We start from the raw sequence: 21575 nt of genomic DNA on the forward strand, positions 1-21575 counted from the left end.
ATTTTCTTGCATAACATTTTGAATCTCAGTGTAATACAAACAATGATTTGCATAATAGTCTAATTTTATGAATAGTTGTGATAATCAACATAACATGGCTTCATAAATATATGGATAAGGTAGAATGAAAAGCATCAAATGTCCATCCCCGATCTGTCACCATTGTTTAAAATATGACAGTTGAAACGACTCGTGCTACTAAAATACTGCTAGATTTTTTTTTTTTTGCAAGATAATTTTGAAAATGCTCATACACATGCATGCGAATGAAAACAGTACACCATGCGTATTAAAAAATTATTCAATGACCGAATAAAAATAGCTGCAGTTAAATAAATATTAAATATCATCAAATTCCTATACTACTGTTTGAGAAGAACTCAAACGCAGCAATCTAAGCCTGTAGTATCATCAACGTATAAAAAGATATAAAATGCATAAAAAAAAAACAGTGTTCATCCATGACCCCATAAACATATAGTGCAGAAATATGCAAGGTCCTCGGATCATCGTGCGCACTCCCAGCTCCGCCTACTCAGTCTTCGGCACCTCCATTCTCAAACTCATCGTGCTCACCTGCATCATTCGCACCTAGTGAGTCTAAGGACTCAACACACCCGAATCGTTATAACAAGTACATATACATAACATGCAACAATGAAAAGTAATGTAATTAAAATACATTTCATGATCTTAAAAATATGAACTTAAACATACAATATCCAAGCATAATGTTCAATAACATATCTCATCATATCAACATATACGTGTTCATTTTCTTTATTTGAATTCAGATAATTAGTTGTGATTTTCGTATCAGCTCTAGTCGATGGATCCATCTACGTATAACCGCGGTACCCGGTGGCGGGGACATCAACGACATTATTACCCATCCACCGAGCCTTGGCCTTACATGTTCGTTTTCGTGTTAGTCACAACCAACTCTCATCCTTCAAAAACATGTCATTGTATTAATCACTTATAAAATCATGCATATACGTAAATTTCTTTAAAATCAAGAATGCAATGTATATTTTGTATTTTCATAAAAATTCATGCTCGTAATAACATATACATTTTTAAACATGCAACTTTAGTGTTTAGGGTGCTGCCATGACTGCTAACTTGACCTGGGTGCAAAATGACCATTTTGCTCCCGGAAAGCCTAATTGACTGTTTTACCCCTGGACCTCAAAATTTCAACCCGAAGCCAACCAAATTTATTAAAACACCTCAAAACACATTTATAACCATTTCCTAGACGTAAGGTCGAGCCCATGCATTAATTTCTATAATTCGTTTTAAAACTTGGACCGAAAACCTGATTTTAACCCGAACTCAATCAAACTTAAACCATAGTTTGAGGACACCTAATCAAACTCTGTATGATCTAATTTAACTGTCGATAACCTCAGTCATATCGACATATCCACACCCAAACGAGTCATAAGCGCTAAAACAACTACCCCATCTACACTGGGCTTGCGACTAGGCACTGACGCTGTGGTGCTGCTTCGCTTGATTAGCGCCTAGGCGCCCGGCATCAGCGCTGCATCGCTCCCATCCCCGAAGATCAGGTGCTGCGGCGCCTAAAGGGCAGAGTCGCGGCGCTAGCCCTACGGATCAAAAATCCAAAACAACATTTAAAGCCAACCTCTACCCCACTTTCAACTAGCCCGGACCAGGATCGAACCAACCCTTCCTTGCCCACCTTAAGACCCTCCTGGATCGGTATAGCCGTGGTCCCTAGCCCCATGCACGTTTCCCTCAACCCTTCGCACAACCTAGCTGTCCCAAGCCCTAAATCGAGGAAACTCGATCGCACCATCACCAAACCGACTCAAGATATGATCCTAACATCTAAACACCATAATTCAGACGTGTTTGAGCCCCCTACCTCCCCATCCAGGCAACCCCTTGAACCAAGAGACAAAAACGTGAGAATCAATTCATATAAATTGGTTTCCTCTACGAACATGCATTCAAAACTCACATAAAACATTAGAACGACAATAAAAGATGGACAATCAATCAAAAACTCTTATTATGGTGTGAAAGACGAGAAAATGGAGGTATCGGGTGTGCCTTTGCGACTAAATGCTCGAAAAACAATGAAAGTGAGGCGAGGGATGGACACCGGAGGGACGGGACAATGTTTCTTAAGAAAATTCTTGAGGAATCCGATCACTCCTGCTGCTGGAACTCATGGAGGATGCTGGGAAAATGGGGAGGGGCGGCCGAGAGAGGTGAGGGTGGGAATAGAGTTTTTGGGGTAGTTTTAATTAAAATATTAAGTGCTAATGGGTCTTTAATTAAATTAATTAGGAGGAATAGGAGTTTAGACCCAAAATATTTTAAAATAGGCCCATTAAGTCCATTAACACACTCGTAAAATATTTCGTTTAAGTAAGTTTTTGAAAATGTAGTCTGAATCCTCAAAAGTCCTCCAACTTGCTAAAATTTTGCGTGCAAGATTAAAATATGACCCGACCAGTAAAAATATCCCACCAAAAAGCATTTTCGAAAATCTCACTTAATTGCACCATATATTAAATAATTAAAAATAATTATTTTAAAAATATTTTTCTTCAATTATCCCCAGTCTCTGTTTCTCGTTCGAGCGCGAAATACTATTAAAAGCCATAATACATGAAGCCTTTGTAAACCATGAAATAAAACACATATACATGCAATAATCATGCATTTAAAGCTTTAAAATAATTAAACACATATTTTAATAAAATCTTAGATTGCATGCAGTCAGGTTACGTAGTTCAAAATTTCTAGACCTTACAACGATATTTCTTCAATTACTTCCATTTGCCATTTTTTCATAAACTTACTATTGCATCATTATGAAATGTGTGAGAAAATGGTATAATATTTATGTTCTTAAAACAATATTTATGTAATACAAGACAAATTTAAAAAATAATATAGTAGTTAAAAATATTTATACAATTATTAATATTATATTTAAATGATCAATCAATCCTGATACCCCACGTAGCCGACCCGATCCAGATCTGACCCGAGCACTTATACCCCATATCAGTTATTTACATGATATAAATAATGGGCGTATTATTGATACAATTAGGGCCTGGACTCGGACCAGAATTTTGCATGAACTCCAAACTGTCATCTACTTGGTCATAAGGCTTATCGAGATGATCAGGGCAGACCAGTCGAGCAACATGATAAATTTTATCGAGTGAAGCCCCAAATATTTATGGTGGTGAGTAGATAGTATTTATTTAAATATCTGATAAGTTGTAACGATAATACTTATGATGCCCTCTAGTTTATGTTAGTTTGTGCAAATCCAAAGCTGACTGTTGGCCGACTCGTGCTGAACCAGTTTGAAGTACCGGGTTCACAAGACCGAACCTGGTGCATATTTTTATATATATCTAAACATTTTAAATAATTTACATAGAAATTTTGAATCCCACCAATACAAAAATTATATGTTAAAAGAGAAAAAATACAAATGTAATGTAAAGAGGAAAAATATATTTCATGACGATTTAGTTTTATGTTAGAAAAAATTGTTCTTTGTATATAAATAACATGCTCGAGTTAAATATAATATAATCTATCCGATATAATATGTGAAGTGTGACAATATACAAATATAAGTGAATGTGCTTAATTCGATCTCAAACCAATTGCAAATAATAAATCCAAACGATTAATGTAACATGAAATTCCACATTATCTATCATATTATCATATGATAATTCAATTTTAATATAATTATAATGGTGTGATTTGTTTGGATTTAACTTGATATCAAATTTACGCTTATATCTTATTAAAAGATGTGTGTCAGTTGTCACTATAATACTAGTGTAACATCTTTTGCTTAAAATAACAGCTTAAATATTTTTTTAAGCTCTTTTTCGGAAATACTCAAACATATGCATGCAATAAAAGCAGTCAATCAGGCATTTTAAAAAGTCTCACAATCACTGAATAAAAATAACTGCAGTTAATTAAATCTTAAAATGAAATCAATCTCGTCTGTCAAAATCATCAACATAAAAAGAGTTGCAAAAACATTTAAAATATTGTTTACACCCATGACTCATGATCATAATATGGGGAAAAATGCAAGGTGCTCGGGTTAACGTGCCCACACCCATCTCCGCCTACTCAGTCTCCACATCATCATGCTCACCTGCATCAATCACAACTAGTGAGTCTAAAGACATAACACACCTGAACCGCAATAACAAGTACATATACATAACATGCAACCGTGAAAAATATTGTATTAAAATACACTTCATTATCTCAAAAGCGAAAGCATAAATATGACATGACAAAGCATAAACGTGTTCATATCGCATCATATCAACATATACGTGTTCAATTTTCTTTATTTGAATTCTGTTAATTAGTTGTGACTTTCGTATCAGCTTTAGTCGATGGATCCATCTACGTATAATCGCGGTATCCGGCGGCGGGGACATAAGCGACATTATTACCATCCACTGAGCCTTGACCTTACATGTTCGTGTTCGTTTAGTCACAACCAACTCACTTCCTTCAAAAACATGTCATTGTATTCATCATTTATAAAAATCATATATATACGTAAATTTTTTTAAAATCAAGCATGCAACGTATTTTTCGTATTTTCATAAAAAGTCATGTTCGTGATAACATATACATTTAAAACATGTCAATTTGTGATCAGGGCGCTGCCATAACCGCTAACTCGATCCGTGTGCAAATGACCATTTTTCCCTTGGAAACCCTAATTGACCATTTTATCCCTGGACCTCAAAATTTTCGACTCGAAGTGAACCAAACTGGTCATTTTGCCCCTGAAAACCCTAATTGGCCATTTACCCCTAAACCTCAAAATTTCGACCCGAATAGAAGCCAACCAAACTCCTTAAAACACCTCAAAACATATTTATAATCATTTCCTAGACGTAACCTCGAGCTCGTCCCGTAACTTTTACGATTCATTTTAAAATTTGGACCAACGTCCCGGTTTTAATCCGAATCAACCCGAACTTAACCAAACTTTCCCAAATTTAAACCATGACTTGAACCCACATGACAAGCCCTTAAACCACTTATTTCAGACCCACGAAAGCCCTCGACCAGCTACTGGAATTTTCTGCACGCAATAACAATCAAACCCTAGTGCACCTAGCTCCGGATTTTTCGACCCTAGACCAAACTCGCTTGGACCAGCCCCTAGCCGACTATTCTAAGACCAAGACCGAACCAAGAGCCCCCCTCCTGGACTGACCAAACTCATGCCTACAGTCTCTGCATGATGGACCGCTCGAACACCTCCAAACCATAATCTAGCTTGCTACATAACACACGATCCCACACAAGCCATGCGTCCAGCGGCTCACGGACCATTCCAAGCCCCGACACGAACCCACAAGGGTCTGAACCACGGCCCAACTGAGCCCATGCACGTTGCCCTCGCCTACTTCGCACAACCTAACCGCCCCAAGCCTTAGAACGACGAGATGCAATCGGCCACCTGCAGGACGGGTTCTAGCTCGACATTTCCCATCTGAATTCATGGTATACCTACTGTAGATCGCCCCTATCTCTCAAGCCATGGCAGTCCATTACAAATCAAGATCAAGGCGTGAGAAATATGCAAGAATGTCCAATGTTTTCGCATAAAAGATAAGCAAAACCGATGCATAACACCATATCCTTAATATATCATGCAAATACAATTCAACATACATAATATAGTGATCGATGAGACAATAAGGGAATCAGGCGTGCCTTTGCATCTAAACGCTCGAAGATTCACACAAACAACACGAGGGACGAACACCGGAGAGACGAGATCACAACTCTTAACGATTTTTCCTTGAAGGTGGCGTGTCAAAGCTGTTGCAGCTCGAGTGGGGAGCTGCTGGACGAGGTGAGGGGCGGCCGAATGTAATGGGGTGAGGAGATTAGGGTTTTGGGGTAGGGTTTGATATAAAAAAGTTGTATGATGAGACCTCAATAAAATAATTAAGAGGTGAAAGAGTTTGGGCCCAATAACACTTAAAGTAGGCCCAATAAGCACAAAAACGCCATCGTAAAATATTTCGTTTAGGTACCTTTTTGAAAATATTGTCCGAACCCTCAACAAGTCATCTTTTTTGCTAAAAATTGAATACCGGTTTAAAATACGACTCGTCGTGTAAAAATAACTTAACAAGGCCCATTTTCGAAAATCACCCTTGTTAACATCATATATTAAATAATTAAAAATAATTATTTAATAAAAACATTTTTCCTTAATTGTCCCCGGTTTCCGTTTCTTGTTCGAGTGTAAAATACTGCTAAGAGTCTTATGTCATGTAATCTTAATGAACCAAGAATTAAACATATATATTGGGCCTCGTTCAAGTGTGAAATAACGTTGTTTCGTACTTGTTATGAATTCCTACCCTACCCCACTGCTACATTTCCATCACATTAAGGGGGAATTGGGCCAATGACCATATGGTCAAATAAGATTTTAAAAAATGATCTTTTTCATCAAGGGCATTGTCCCAAAGTTGGGGTCACAGGTATTCATCAGAAGGTGGCAATTTATTTTTAAATTCAAATTTTACCAGGGTCATGAACCCAAATGCCCCCATTTAGCAAGCAGACAAATCTTTATTTTCCTTTATGTTTCAGCCAGCTGAAACACAATATCTTTAGAATGTAATGCTTCTATTTTTATCACATTAATCGAATCATAAATCAATATGCAAAGAACACATTGTTGGTTGTCTAGCACCTCTACCTTCGAGCATTCCTGCTTTTGAGGAACAACAGAAGACTGACTTTCCATTACATGACACAGTCGAAGCTTATTTAGAGCAGTCAAGAATATCTTAATTGATTTGATCGAGGCATTGGACTCGATAAATATATTTTCCTGCACCTGTATAAAATGAGATAATAACTTACAAATCAACAAAGATCAAAATTTGTTTTTTGGTTAGATGCAATTATTCCTCTCATAGATCTTAATAAAACTATGAATAACCTTTAAACTGAACAAATTTTATCTTCTTATGCAAATTACTGAACAAAAATTTGTCATGATATGCCGATATAATTTCCAATTACAAGAATAAGCAAGCAATCTCAATTCAAATTTCAAAACAAACAACAATGCACAACTAGCAAAGCAAGCAACTAGGTCAATGCATATCAGTCAGTGATTTTTGACGTGTGATCTTTTGATTGAGTATGACGGAATTTAGTAGGTTGAAAAGTGTTGATTGTGTCAATTTTGTGGTGAATCATTGAATATTCCTCGATTATATTTTTATTCTCTGATTTGTTCGAGGACGAACAAAGGCTTAAGTGTGGAAGGATTGATAAGGCCAAATCTTACAAAGATTTTAGGGATTTGATTTGATAATATTTGTCCTTATCTAGACTTTTTATCCCTAATCATATGCTTGATTGAATTAATAGTTGTAGATTTAAATGAAAGAGGAAAAATGATTAAATTTGAAAATAAAATAAATCTACAAGACTTCAAAGAAAGAAAATACCAAAGGAAAAGAAATAAAATATTCTTATATTTTATTATCTTGATATTATTGAAGTTTTGATAAAGATTGAGTCTCATATTTGAAAATAAAATCTACAATCTTATTTACAAGGGTTAAGTTTGAGATGGGCTTAAAAAGAAATTGGAGGATTAGGCCCATGAAGAATTATAAAAAGCAGAGTACGTGAGCAGAAGAGGGGAGGCGCAAAACAAAAGAAAAAAAAAACCAGCGCGGAAGGGAGAGAAGAGAGGAGAGAAGAGAGAAGCGTATAGAGGGAAGTGACGGAAGAAGGCATCGCAGAAGGAGAGGGAAGGAAAAGAACAGAACGTACAGGAAGAAAGAAGCGCAGAAGACCGCGGAAGAAAGGAACAGAAGCTACTGTGACAAAAGCTGGAGGAATTCCTCACACACGCCTAAATCACAGAGAATTCCTCTTATTTATTTCTTTCTTTTGTTTTCTTCTATGAACTTAAATATGACTTTTCACTTCTATTTTGAATTAATGGAATAATTTTCTTTAGGCTAAGACCACAATATGACCAAACAATACTTTATTTGATACTTGTTTTATTTTCATTATATTATTTTTCTTGATTTTAATTATTGATTGATGTTAGTTTAATATTTCTTGTTATTAGCCTGATCAACTATTTACATGTATGTTGATTAATCACGAATCGGAAGATGATTGATTAAATATAGCAACAAAGACGTCATCAACACATGGTTAAACTGACTAGAAATAGTATTCGGTTTCAGTGTGCGGTTTTAGGTGAAAACTGAAATTCCACGAAGATTTAATGCATTTAAATCTAATTAAATTCAATTAGAAATAATTGGACTGTTAGACTTAAATAGGTTTATTAACTCGAGGAATCGTTTAATAAATAAATTTGGGGATTTCACCGTGATTGTCAAGAATTAAATAATTAATTGAATTTAAACACGTGTCAACACAGTAGAATTTGGTACCGTTGTGTGTCTTAGTTATTTATTTGAATTTGAATCCCTCCTTTGATATCTGAATCCGTCGTTTTAATTAATATTATTTTATTTAATATTTTGGATTAATAATCCACATATCATCTTTTTATTTATTTTATCTAGCTTAAGTTAAGTGATAAATATTCTAGTAATTAAATATTAGTCTCTGTGGGATCGATACTTGGATTCATCATCCATTTACTATAACTTGACCTAGTCCGCTTGCTAGATTTATTCCCAACAGAAATCGTCGGTCAAGTTTTTGGCGCCGTTGCCGGGGATTAATTTATTTAATATTAGAATAAATTACTTATTTGAGACTAGACATTTTTTCGAATTTTTTTCTATTTTATTTGATTTATTTTTATTTTATTGCGAGGTACTTCAAGATGGATCATCGGGGAGTGTTCACGAATTTTGCCCAACAATACTCGGAACCATTCTATGCTGCTTGGGGGAGATTCAATGATCTAGCAAACAACTTTCGGTTTCATGATTTGTCAAACTACACTCTTATTCAATTTTTCTATTTTGGTTTGGATGAGGCAACAAGAAGTTGGGTAAATTATGGGGCTTTGGCAACTGGTAGTCACTTATTTAATAGAGAATACAACAGTGCGATGCACTTGTTAAATGATATGGCAGATTTCGACTACCACTGGCATTGTGATCCTTCACTGCAGGGTTGGAGTCACCAATATCCTCCACAATTTTGCCCCGATTTTGTAAACCAACCATTTGAGCAACAAGAAGAGCGTAGTGCACATTTAGATGAAATCATAGCCCAGTGGAAGAAGATGGTCAACTCTTTGTGTTTCATCGATGAACAGATTGAGCTTCTAATGAAACCAGTGTCCGAAATCAACCAAGAGGACGAAGCGATTTTTGTCGATCAATTAATGACCAATCAGGTATGGGTGAATGATGACAACTCAAACAATAAAGGTTTGGAGAGTGATTCAAATCATGTAGAAATTTCATCTGAATCTGATCTTCCACAAGTATTTGAGCTGAAGGAAGAAGAATTCTTCGAGGAATCCATACGCAAAGATGAGGCAGAAGTGAAGTTGGAGGAATTCCTATGCGAAGATGAGACAGAAGTGAAGTTGGAGGATGTAGAAGAACACAAGTCGAAGGATTTGAACTCATATATGGTCTTAACATATATTCCACCAGCAGATTCTTTATTTCCATCAACGCAAACTCAAGAATATTACATCCTCTACGAGCTTTATCATGGATTAGATTGTTCTTCCCCTGATAATCAGTCTTTGTCGAGTGTTGTTGGAGCGACGAGCTTACAATGTCAATATCATGCCAAGCTTGAGGGCACATATAATCAAGACCCATATGTAATATTGTATGATATTTACTATGGGCGGAAGCCGCTATTTGATGGATGCTTCTCCGTAGTCAAGCTATATACAATGAATTTAGCGCTTGCTGGGAGGCAACCCAGTGATTTATTTTATTTCATGTCGTTTCATTTTTATTTTTATTTTTTTTTTCATTTTGTTAGTTTAATCCTCTGTGATTTTGGTGTGTGTAGGGAATATTGGAATGAAGTAAGATGACTTAGACTCTGGAAAAGCTAAACTGTTGAAATAAAAGATTTCCAGCACTGAGGAATTCTACCATCCCCATGTAGCACTCCATGGAATTTAAAGCAACACTGCCAGGGAAGTGTTCTCTTACTATTCTGCATCTAACTTTTGTATTCCTTTTGAATGGCATGACACTGAGGACAGTGCAAATATAAAGTGTGGGGAGGAATTTGTGTTTGGTTTAACGTCACAACACTTAGCATGTGCTTTATTGTTTAATCCTCGAGCATGAAATTTTTTTTCTGATTATTCTTTGAGAAACTGCACTTGTGATTACATGACATACTAATTGACTTCCTAGATTTTTGATCACTCGAGAGATTGAATCATACCTAGAATTGATTGAGATGAGCTGTAGTTGTAGCCGAAGGATTTGAGCACAAACTGGTTTTGTATCATATTTTGAGACATAATCTATGCACTTTAGGTCATACTTATATGAATTAATTGTGAATTGGCAAAAGGTGTGCTCATAAAAAAATCAAAAAAAAAAAAGAAAGAAAAGAAAGAAACAATCTAGAACTTGTCTGATTATCATTCGAGGCGAAAATACGGAGGATAATGACTTAGGGATGATTTAGGCGATCTTTGGACCGTTTGAGCCTTTCGAGCCTACCCAATGCATCATTTATATCCCTAGTATTCTCTTTTGAGTCTAATAAATCGAATGGAGTGTGTCAAAGACAGACAATTAGCCCCCATTCGTATTCCTTCGAAATCCCACATCAACTACCCAATTTTAGCTCATACACTATTCTTCTACCTAATTTTGAGAGAAATAAACTCCTTTAGCGCTTTAAATTTTCAATAACTCCCATGTGTTGATAATAAAAATTGGAGGAGTTTAAAAAAAAATCATGAAGAATGAGAAGGGGATTGATGAAAAAATATATGTACATAATAAAAAAGAGAGGAAGGAGGAATATTGATGTGGTGATTGAAAAACCTAAAAGAGAATGTTGTTAAGGATTGAAAAAAAAAAAAGACCGAAAGAAAAGAGAAAAATAGTGGGGAAAGATGAATGAAAGTTGAAGGAAGATGGAAAAAAAATTGATGGAGGATGATGAAACTCAATAAGGAGGAAGATAAGAGATGAAGGAATGCGCTGAAGGAATAATTGTTTATTTTCTCTCATTTTGAATATCCCTACCTTTATTGTAGCCGTGAGCCGTGGCCTAACGTTATAAGCTTAAAAAGACCTATTGACCGGGTCATATTCCTCCAACATTTAGTGGAAAAAGGTATGAAAGATAAGCTTATGGAGAGTTTCTTAAAAAAATATCAAAAAATATGAGCATTCCTTGAACTAAAACACCTTTGAGTAATATGAGTTTTGACTTCCACACTACACACGTCTCATTATCTTGATCTTTTCTAGTGAATGCTTGAGTTTTAAAGTTGCAATGAAAGTGAATTTTATGATTTTTGACGTGTGATCTTTTGATTGAGTATGACGGAATTTAGTAGGTTGAAAAGTGTTGATTGTGTCAATTTTGTGGTGAATCATTGAATATTCCTCGATTATATTTTTATTCTCTGATTTGTTCGAGGACGAACAAAGGCTTAAGTGTGGGGGGATTGATAAGGCCAAATCTTACAAAGATTTTAGGGATTTGATTTGATAATATTTGTCCTTATCTAGACTTTTTATCCCTAATCATATGCTTAATTGAATTAATAATTGTAGATTTAAATGAAAGAGGAAAAATGATTAAATTTGGAAATAAAATAAATCTACAAGACTTCAAAGAAAGAAAATACCAAAGGAAAAGAAATAAAATATTCTTATATTTTATTATCTTGATATTATTGAAGTTTTGATAAAGATTGAGTCTCATATTTGAAAATAAAATCTACAATCTTATTTACAAGGGTTAAGTTTGAGATGGGCTTAAAAAGAAATTGGAGGATTAGGCCCATGAAGAATTATAAAAAGCAGAGTACGTGAGCAGAAGAGAGGAGGCGCAAAACAAAAGAAAAAAAACCAGCGCGGAAGGGAGAGAAGAGAGAAGCGTATAGAGGGAAGAGACGGAAGAAGGCATCGCAGAAGGAGAGGGAAGGAAAAGAACAAAACGTACAGGAAGAAAGAAGCGCAGAAGACCGCGGAAGAAAGGAACAGAAGCTACTGTGACAAAAGCTGGAGGAATTCCTCACACACGCCTAAATCACAGAGAATTCCTCTTATTTATTTCTTTCTTTTGTTTTCTTCTATGAACTTTAAATATGACTTTTCACTTCTATTTTGAATTCATGGAATAATTTTCTTTAGGCTAAGGCCACAATAGGACCAAACAATATTTTATTTGATATTTGTTTTATTTTCATTATATTATTTTTCTTGATTTTAATTATTGATTGATGTTAGTTTAATATTTCTTGTTAATAGCCTGATCAACTATTTACATGTATGTTGATTAATCACGAATCGGAAGATGATTGATTAAATATAGCAACAAAGACGTCATCAACACATGGTTAAACTGACTAGAAATAGTATTCGGTTTCAGTGTGCGGTTTTAGGTGAAAACTGAAATTCCACGAAGATTTAATGCATTTAAATCTAATTAAATTCAATTAGAAATAATTAGACTGTTAGACTTAAATAGGTTTATTAACTCAAGGAATCGTTTAATAAATAAATTTGGAGATTTCACCGCGATTGTCAAGAATTAAATAATTAATTGAATTTAAACACATGTCAACATAGTAGAATTTGGTACCGTTGTGTGTCTTAGTTATTTATTTGAATTTGAATCCCTCCTTTGATATCTGAATCCGTCGTTTTAATTGATATAATTTTATTTAATATTTTGGATTAATAATCCACATATCATCTTTTTATTTATTTTGTCTAGCTTAAATTAAGTGATAAATATTCTAGTAATTAAATATTAGTCTCTGTGGGATCGATACTTGGACTCATCATCCATTTACTATAACTTGACCTAGTCCGCTTGCTAGATTTATTCCCAACCGAAATCTCACAGACGAAATATGAGCTAACGATCTTTCTCGGTAACAACTTACCTGTCAACTTTCTTTGTAGATTAGAAATAACTATCCGCACAAGCTCCAAATTAACACCTTTTGAGTGGACCTAGAATGATTATATAAATTGGAAAACATAATTAAATCTATTTATCACAAAAAATGCAAAAACAGCGAAATTGTTAAGTTTAGACGTATTGCGGTGGCAGCACGTGTCTACAACATTTGGAATGCACGCAATCGAGCTATTTTTTAAGAAGAAATGCCGTGTCCCAAGGATATCATTAGGAAAATCAAGATCCTTGTAGGTATGCCCCATGTAGTTGGTGATTGTATCGTTGGTTCTATTGGTTCAATATTTGCCATCTCCTCGGGATGCACAATGTATATGTACAAAACAATTTTTTTAACTTATTTTAATGGATGTTATTCAAGCATGACATAATGGTACATATTTAAAGCAACAAGATGAAATATCTCAAAGCCAAACCCAATGACAATTGCTTTTGCACTTCATAAGTTTGTGATTGATATAATTAATAAAAACAATATATTATATGAAAGAAATTCTTTCATTTAATAATACCGACAAAATATACAAAAAACTTCATTTGCTCAAAAGACATAATGCAATCATTTAGTCGTGACCACCAGAATGATGCCAAACTTTTTTGTAGTATAAATAAATCGACCTTTCCAAGACAATGAGACATTATTCCTAATCGATCAGCAAAAGACAAAGTCATAGGAAAAAGAGCACATAAATCATAAATATAAAGCATAAAATATAATGGAAAATCTGAAATACATTCTAACCACAATAAGAGACCTCTCATAGGAATCCAGTTGCATCAAAGCCCGTTGACCATTTTCAGTTGAAAGAAACCCTGAGCAAATAACACTAAAATTCAAGTTCTGGACAAGTCCTTTAACAACTAGAAATCAAACAAACACAAAGCCTCAATGAACACAATCATATTGAGTTCATGAAAAAAGATTTATTTTTTTAATAAGACACGATATTTTATTAAATACAGAGGCTTTTAATTAAAATAAGCTAACTAGTGATCCACTCACGACAAAAAACTAACAAGACTCTGATCATCTAAACAATACACAAAAGTCCAATCTCTCAATAAATCTCTTAACTGGTCTCTTCAATGTTGTCAAAAAGTCTTATATTCCCCTCAAAGCACACAGACCAACATATGTCATGTACCACACCACTCTCCAAATAATTTTGCCCTCTTGCCAAGAAGATGTCCAAGATCCGTAGTAAATAAATCTTGTGTTGATCTCGGCACCACCCAAACCAATCTCAATTCTTCCAAAGCTCTAGCCCACTAACCACTTGATGAGGAGTTTATGAAGAAAGATAAGTTCTGGAGGATAAACTCTTGATACATTCTAGAGAATAACTCTTGTTTAATTGTATTCATCCGATTGTGGATCGATCAATTCTCGTATGCTTCGATCATGTTAGGACCTTGATCAGTTTCGATAAACATTATTAAAAAACACATTATGACCTCGATCAATTCTCAGGAGAGAATCTGTAGACTATTCATTAATATCTCCAGCCAAATTAATTTACAGATTCCTTGTCTAAGTGCTGTAAAAAATGCTTATGAACTGCTATGTGCCCCCAAGGCTTTTTCTTCTTTCTCCAAAAGTACGACTTATCATCTTCAAAGAACCCAAGGACTCTCCTCTGTCACACCAGTCATTACTCTGAACCCAAATCAAATCAACTGTTAGAACCTGTCAAGTGATCCCTCATCTCCTTCAATTATTCAGACCGAGCCTAATGATTCATCGACAAGCTACCAAATCATGTACAAAACATCCTTTATTCAAATTTGTTTCTTATGAAAAGATTTCTTTTTTTATTGTTTTCACTTCAAAAGTGTCCAATGCAGAAAATCTAAAAAACGTATGTGAAGCTCTTAAAATTCCAAAGTTGAAAGATGCATTGCTTGAGGAGACAACACTTGGATTGCAGTGACACTACCAAGTGAAAACAACCTTTAATTGTAAATGGATTTTCACGATAACACACGACTATGGCCGTTCATTGGAGAGATATCAGGAGTGACTTGTAGTCAAAGGTTTCACACAAACTCATGGTGTAGATCACTTTGAAACCTTTGCACCAATTGTAAAACTTACCACGGTGTTGGTCCTTTTGCTAATGGCAGCTAACTTGAATGGCCTCTTCAACAACTTCATGTAAAGAATGTATCTCTTAATGGCGATCAAGAAGAAAAAGTAAACTAAAGCGTTCAAACTAGAAAAAACTCTATATAGGCTTATATAGTATCCGAGAGCTTCGTCTGAAAAATTGACTCGGTCTGTAGAGTAGCACGGATATCAGCAAGGACAGACTTATTGTACATAATGGCAAAATTCAAATGTTAATTATATAAGTCGATGACATTATTTTTACATGAGATGTAGATGTAAAACTAAAGAGAACTACGCAAATGTATTTAAAATTAAGGAATTGGGGGCATTGAGACTTTATGGGAATGAAAATTGCAAAACAAGAAATTGTTGTTTCTCAGTGTAAATACATATTAGATCTATTGAAGAGTTCTGGGATGGTGGTCACGGAGCGAAGCTTTTGAGGACATTGGCGAGTGTCCTTACCCAGTTTTGCTAGCAAATTGGACTAGATCTATCACTGACAGAAGATCTACCTCGGGATATAACACCTTTGTTTGGGTAAGTCAATGACATGGTGGAATTAGGAGAGTGATGTCATTAGATGTAGTGCAAAGGCTGAATTCAATGTTATGGTCCAAAGAGTCTTTGAAGTTCTTTGGTTAAAGAGAGTCCTCGAAAAGTTCCAAAGAATAATAGAAAGCATTTGAGATTATACTATGCCAACAAAGCAGCAATAAGTATTGTCCAAAAACCAATTCAACATGATAAGACAAAGCACAAAGATGGTCACTTTATAAAGGAGAAAAATGAAGTTGGAACTATATGTTGTCATTCATGTAATGAAGGAAAAAAACCAAAAACACTCACTGTGACTAAGAAGTTGTGTCAGTTATACTCTTCACTAAATTGTTTAAGCCAAAGAAATATTACATTTACAGAACAAAATAAAAAGAGAAATAAGATGTTGTGTTTATACCATATTTCACCATATTGTTTCACAAGTAGAAATATTATGAAACAAAAATATGTGAACTGGGAGAGTAAAGGACATACCTGCAAAGAAGTAATCTTGGAGGGACATAGTGAGGTCTCTTTACAAACTGTAAAGATTAAAAACACTCTTATAACAAAGTAAGATATGAATGAAGAACACAAACGGCTTGAACATTATGGTCCAGTGGCAATAAACATGAGGCAGGGAGCACTTGCTTACATTCAGTAAGTGAACCCTCGGTGAGTAGGTTTGACGTATTTTCTGGTGGAAGTCTCGTATTTCATAAAATATATTGAATTCAGGGAATGCCACTAGTTCCTGATTGAAGATATTGACCAACAATAATGAGCAATTGCAATTAAAAGCTGTGAAAGTGATTGTGGTAAAGAAATAGTTTACACCATTAAAATTTTGCGTGTATATTCTGAAATCTATCATTGCAATCAAGGATACATGGATCATACTTTTATGTATTCAACCATAGATGAATCAGCACCAATGGTAAGTTGTTGGAGAAGTAATACAGCTCGGGATGATGTAGTTACGGATAGCTTCTTATTAGATCCACAAGGGATGTAACATGCGACCGACTCTGACACTAAAAACTATAAAGTGAAACAACTAAGTCACCATAAATCATAAAACATTATCAGCATAAATATAAAACATTAAATGAACAAAAGAGATTAAAATATGTTGTTGCCTGAAGTTGTTCACCAAGCACTCTGATAGTCTCCCCTGATGGGTAATCTCTTGATATATTGAGCAGCGTAGAAATTATACAACAACATTGATCAAGTAAACAGTCGCAACCAATGAATTGACCAATCAAATTGAGAAGGTAACTGTTCAGAAAATTAACACCAACCATTGCAAGATCACATGATATAAGAAGCCCCATGAGAGTTCAACTAGTATCCAAATTAAAGTCAATTGTACCCTCTGACTCTATTCTAAAGAAACTCCTCCAAGTATTTTAAAAAACTCTTTTACAAGTGAAGAATATCATACTTAAGACCACATAACACACTGAAAATTGCAATCAACAGAGCTAAGTTATAAACGACCATTAAGACTCCATTAATCTTAAAATTGTATTCAGAAAAATATGATAAAATGTTCTTTGTATCGACAAACATATCATGGTATAATACGACTCAACATTAACAAAAAATTTCGATAAAAATGCAACATATTTATATGCCTCCCAAACAGCAAAATAATGGAGTAGAGTAATTCCTAATATTTATATCACAGCAATACTCACTTAAAAGTACTAGGAATTACAGCTCTATGCCCAAGCAAATTGACGAGCACCTCAGTGCCGGCCAAATGGTTGCAGCAAATTGACGAGCACCTCAGTGCCAAGCCAAATGGTTGCATTTATGCCAATGATGAGCCGCAGCAGCGATCTTGTAATGTAGATCAACTATAAACTACAAAATAAGGTGTCATTTATTTTAAAAATATGCACTCAACAATAAATACACAAGACAAAATTACTGGAAAGGATAATATAATAACGAAAAAACAGCTTGAAATATAAGTTTTGAAGAATCACCATAAATACTTTGTCCAGTCTGAAGATGTTAATCTTGTCAACAAGTTCGAAACTTTTAGAGTGCTCCTCACTGCAAGAATAAAGCAATCAATAATAGAACACTCAAACTTTTAGAAGAAACATGGAAAAAAATATAGACAACTAACAGAAGGTTGAACCTATCCAAGAAGCCATCCACAATAGTTTGAATTGTACATGCAATTGTATCTTTAGAAAAGAACGGAAGTGGACAGTCAGAGGAGCTGGAAGCTAGAGATAATGTATGGTTCACAATAGAAACCTGCATACAAAGTGAAGAACATAACAAATCAGTAAGCGTAAATAGCTCGCACAATGTTTTGCATTATCATATTTTCATTTTAAATAGAATTTGATGTATTAGAGTCAGAAAATTAGCCGTCCAATATTTTGTATCGATAAATTTTCTTTTTAGATAGGCTTTGATGTCTGACAATCAAAATATTAATTGCATGAGTGATTCCTATTGATTGTATAGTTTACTATTAAAGAATAGGTTATGTATATTGTGTATAGGTTTCCCTAGTATATATGGAGATCATTCAACCATTTATCAATTTGTATTGGTATAGAGAGTAGAAACCGCAATTGTTCTTTCTTTTCGGCTGAATTAGAGCCATGTCTTTCTTAATCTTTCATCTAGTTCTTACATCATGTCTGGAAAAGCAAATGTGGACACTCTTGATGGCAAAAAGCAATTCATAGCAACTGTTCATGAAATTTTGTTTCCAACAAATTTGATCGAGTTGGATAATGCTAATTATCCTATTTGGTCTCAACTTATAGAGATGCATATTGCAGGCAGAAGAAATTGGGATGCATCACAATGACGAAGGTTGCATCGCATAGAACGGCCCAAGCTATGAGGAATGGGAGGCTAAAGATGCTAAGGTCAAGTCTTTGCTCATCAATTCCATGATAGAAGGCTGATGGCCTATTTGCGTTGTGTGGCGGCTAAAGAAGTTTTGAATAGAATCAAGAACTATCTGGATGTGTCAAATTCTTCTCGAGCCTAAAAGCCAATGAAGCAAACATTCCAACCACAGCAAAGAGATCGCCCTCTTGTGGTGTAATGTAGTGAGTTGGACTCAAAATTCTTGCAACTTGATTACTGTAGGCTAAATGATATGAAATGTCCATAGGATATTGAGAAACTAAGGAAATGTATCGCTAAGTATCGGATCAATATATTTTTTTTTGTCTTGATCACAATCTACATCGATTTAGTGATCAGGGCTTTGGCTTCCTCTCCTTGCCAAATCTAGAGGAAGCTTATTCGCAGCCCAATCGAGAAGCACAAAGGTGTTAATATTAGATTAAATGATCATTCTAAATCCTCTGCAATGGCTATCAATAAAAATAATACAGGGCCAACACTCGTCATTGCACCAACTACAATAGCCCTAAATACTCAATCGATATTTTCTGGGAGAAAGATGGCTATCCATATCAATACAAACCGAAACGAGCTGAAAAGGAAACAAGAAATAAACTCATATTTCTCTTAATGATTTATGTCTCAGGTTTCTTGTTATCTCCTCAAGAAGGTAATTTCGGTCTCCCGGTTTTATTCAGGGAGACTAATCTTATAGCTAGCAGACCCACCATACTTAACACTTTATTGTTCCCAACTCTTCATAGGGCTCGGCTCCTATGTCCAGATGCATTTCCACTCACTCTGCTTGAAGACAATCCTACAAAGATTGAGATTGATACTAACAATGGAGTGGGTGTCTGATAAGTCGAGGAAGTCTGGCTTTGCTTGAGAATTCCTTCTGCACTCTGAACATCTTTCATACAGTTTTGCAAGGGCTTTCAGAAGCCTCTCAGAAGATTGAACAATTTCAAAATAAAATCCAGAACTTGCAATATTTTTCTCTTGGCAATTGCTAAGAAAAGGCGAGCTAGTGAAACTTTTAAAAGAAGTCGCAGTCGAGTCAATGTTAATAATTATGGAGTTCCACTCCAAACATCCAGACAAACCATCATTGTAATATTTCTCCACAATTGAAATGGCATGATTTAGATATCCTAACAACGATTCACCCAGTTTAGAAAAGAAACGAGGAATTTCTTTGATCCTGAGAGTGAAAGAAAAAATGTGAAACACTGTGAGAATACAACAGAATATTGAAAACATATATATAAAAAATTATAGTCGTTTGAGAAAAATGAAGGAAATAATAAAATATGCAAACTAGTGCTAAAGAGAATCAACGTGTCAATAAATTTATCACAAAAACATTATATTTGACTAAACAAATGACTAAGATCAGATTGAAACAAAAAGCCTATAAATTGTTAGCGAAAGCAAAAAAAATAATGGAATGAATAAAATTGGCATCCCCAATCAAGTGATTGAGAAAATATGGACCTTCTAATCAAACCATAACAAGAGTGTGATGGGTAACCATGTAGGCAATGAACAATGTCACACCGTCATGTGCAGGTTTGTCTCAAGCCCCAATTACTTGGAGCTTATTAAAAGTTTATAGAGGAGCATACAACACAGTTCAAAAGCTTTTACGCTAAGTCATGGGACATATAAAAGGACTACTGCCGCAACGGAGAATGGGAAGGATCAATGAAAGTGAAGATTGACCTTGTTGTATATGAGCAGAACATGAAATTAGCTAAGAGAGCGCATGTGTAGATAACTTCTGAGAGCAGCATTTTGTCAATTTCTGCTTCCTTTGTGCATTCAAGAACGTGATTTTCTATTTCATGAAGCAGCTGATCTCTTAGATTCAGTGGCAATCGTACATTTTGGCAGTTATTGGACAAATTCACCTACAAATTTATCATAACTGACAGTGAAAATCCATCAGTTATTAAAATTTCAAAAGTAGCAAAAAATAGAAGTATGTGACACCTTTGGACCAGAATCAATATCAATCTTCGCAAGAACATCAACGGAGCATTCCAAAAAATCACTTGGACTTTCCTCTATCTACCAGACATAGGATACAACTATTTAAGATAAGCCATTATACGTGAGATCAAAAGGTTTATAAGGATGGATTTGCAAGAATAATACCTTGGCCAATTCCTCCACAGGCTCAGTAGCATAGAGCAATGGCAGAAGTCCTGAAGCGTCATACAGAAAAGGGGTAGAACCAGTCGAAAGGGCATATGCAGCTGCCGGCAGCAGCACAACGAACCGCTCATTCAGTGTTGTGAATTCATATGTAATTAGGAGGTCAATAAAATATTCTAAATAATGTCAACATCCTGCACCACCTATACATGTATAAAAGAAAAGCAAAGAAGTAAAGAGATACAAAAAAGGACGTAGTACTAGGGTTTAGAAAATTGATGGACAAAATTGAATATGTCCAACATATATTGTCTCTCAATCTATACGTTGATGCGATTCATTTCTTTTGCAGATAGACTGGAATTTTCACAGAGAATCATTTGAAGATTGTAAAAAAATTCCTTGGTTATTAAAATTTATGATCAATCTCATCAAATCACTTCAAAATATCAAAGCCACTGTACCTAGTTTGGAATGTACCTTCAAGTTAAGTATAGCTAAAACAGCTGGTAACACATTCTGCCGAAGATACAAAAAATCTTGCAGATCACCCTGCAGCAAGAAAACGAATGCTTTTAAGATACAATCTGGATCCTTCCAATAAATTGAAAACACGTGAAAACACCCTTTTAAAATGTAATCCATTAAAATTGAATTCAAAAGCTAAAATAAAGAAAAGCTG

General features: G+C 34.9%; 1 protein-coding gene across 1 annotated transcript in view; it reads right to left on the bottom strand.

The window, feature by feature from the left end:
- Positions 1-6360: 6360 nt before the first annotated feature.
- Positions 6361-21575, bottom strand: part of LOC142534972 (serine/threonine-protein kinase ATM-like) — a 33919-nt gene continuing 18704 nt past the window's right edge. Inside the window, exons 7-20 of the mRNA XM_075641625.1 lie at positions 21374-21445; positions 20894-21096; positions 20729-20806; positions 20459-20646; positions 17997-18118; positions 17839-17908; positions 17635-17713; positions 17565-17594; positions 16981-17122; positions 16742-16882; positions 16497-16595; positions 16337-16383; positions 13157-13226; positions 6361-6919 (exon numbers count right to left, since the gene is read on the bottom strand). Coding sequence (XP_075497740.1) covers positions 13187-13226; positions 16337-16383; positions 16497-16595; positions 16742-16882; positions 16981-17122; positions 17565-17594; positions 17635-17660 — 525 coding nt within the window. The 5' untranslated portion in view covers positions 17661-17713; positions 17839-17908; positions 17997-18118; ... (2 more) ...; positions 20894-21096; positions 21374-21445 and the 3' untranslated portion in view covers positions 6361-6919; positions 13157-13186. The remainder of the gene's footprint in view (positions 6920-13156; positions 13227-16336; positions 16384-16496; positions 16596-16741; positions 16883-16980; positions 17123-17564; positions 17595-17634; positions 17714-17838; positions 17909-17996; positions 18119-20458; positions 20647-20728; positions 20807-20893; positions 21097-21373; positions 21446-21575) is intronic.

The sequence above is a fragment of the Primulina tabacum genome, unplaced genomic scaffold, assembly GCF_025594145.1.
Source record: "Primulina tabacum isolate GXHZ01 unplaced genomic scaffold, ASM2559414v2 Contig767, whole genome shotgun sequence".
In the NCBI taxonomy this organism is placed as follows: domain Eukaryota; kingdom Viridiplantae; phylum Streptophyta; class Magnoliopsida; order Lamiales; family Gesneriaceae; genus Primulina; species Primulina tabacum.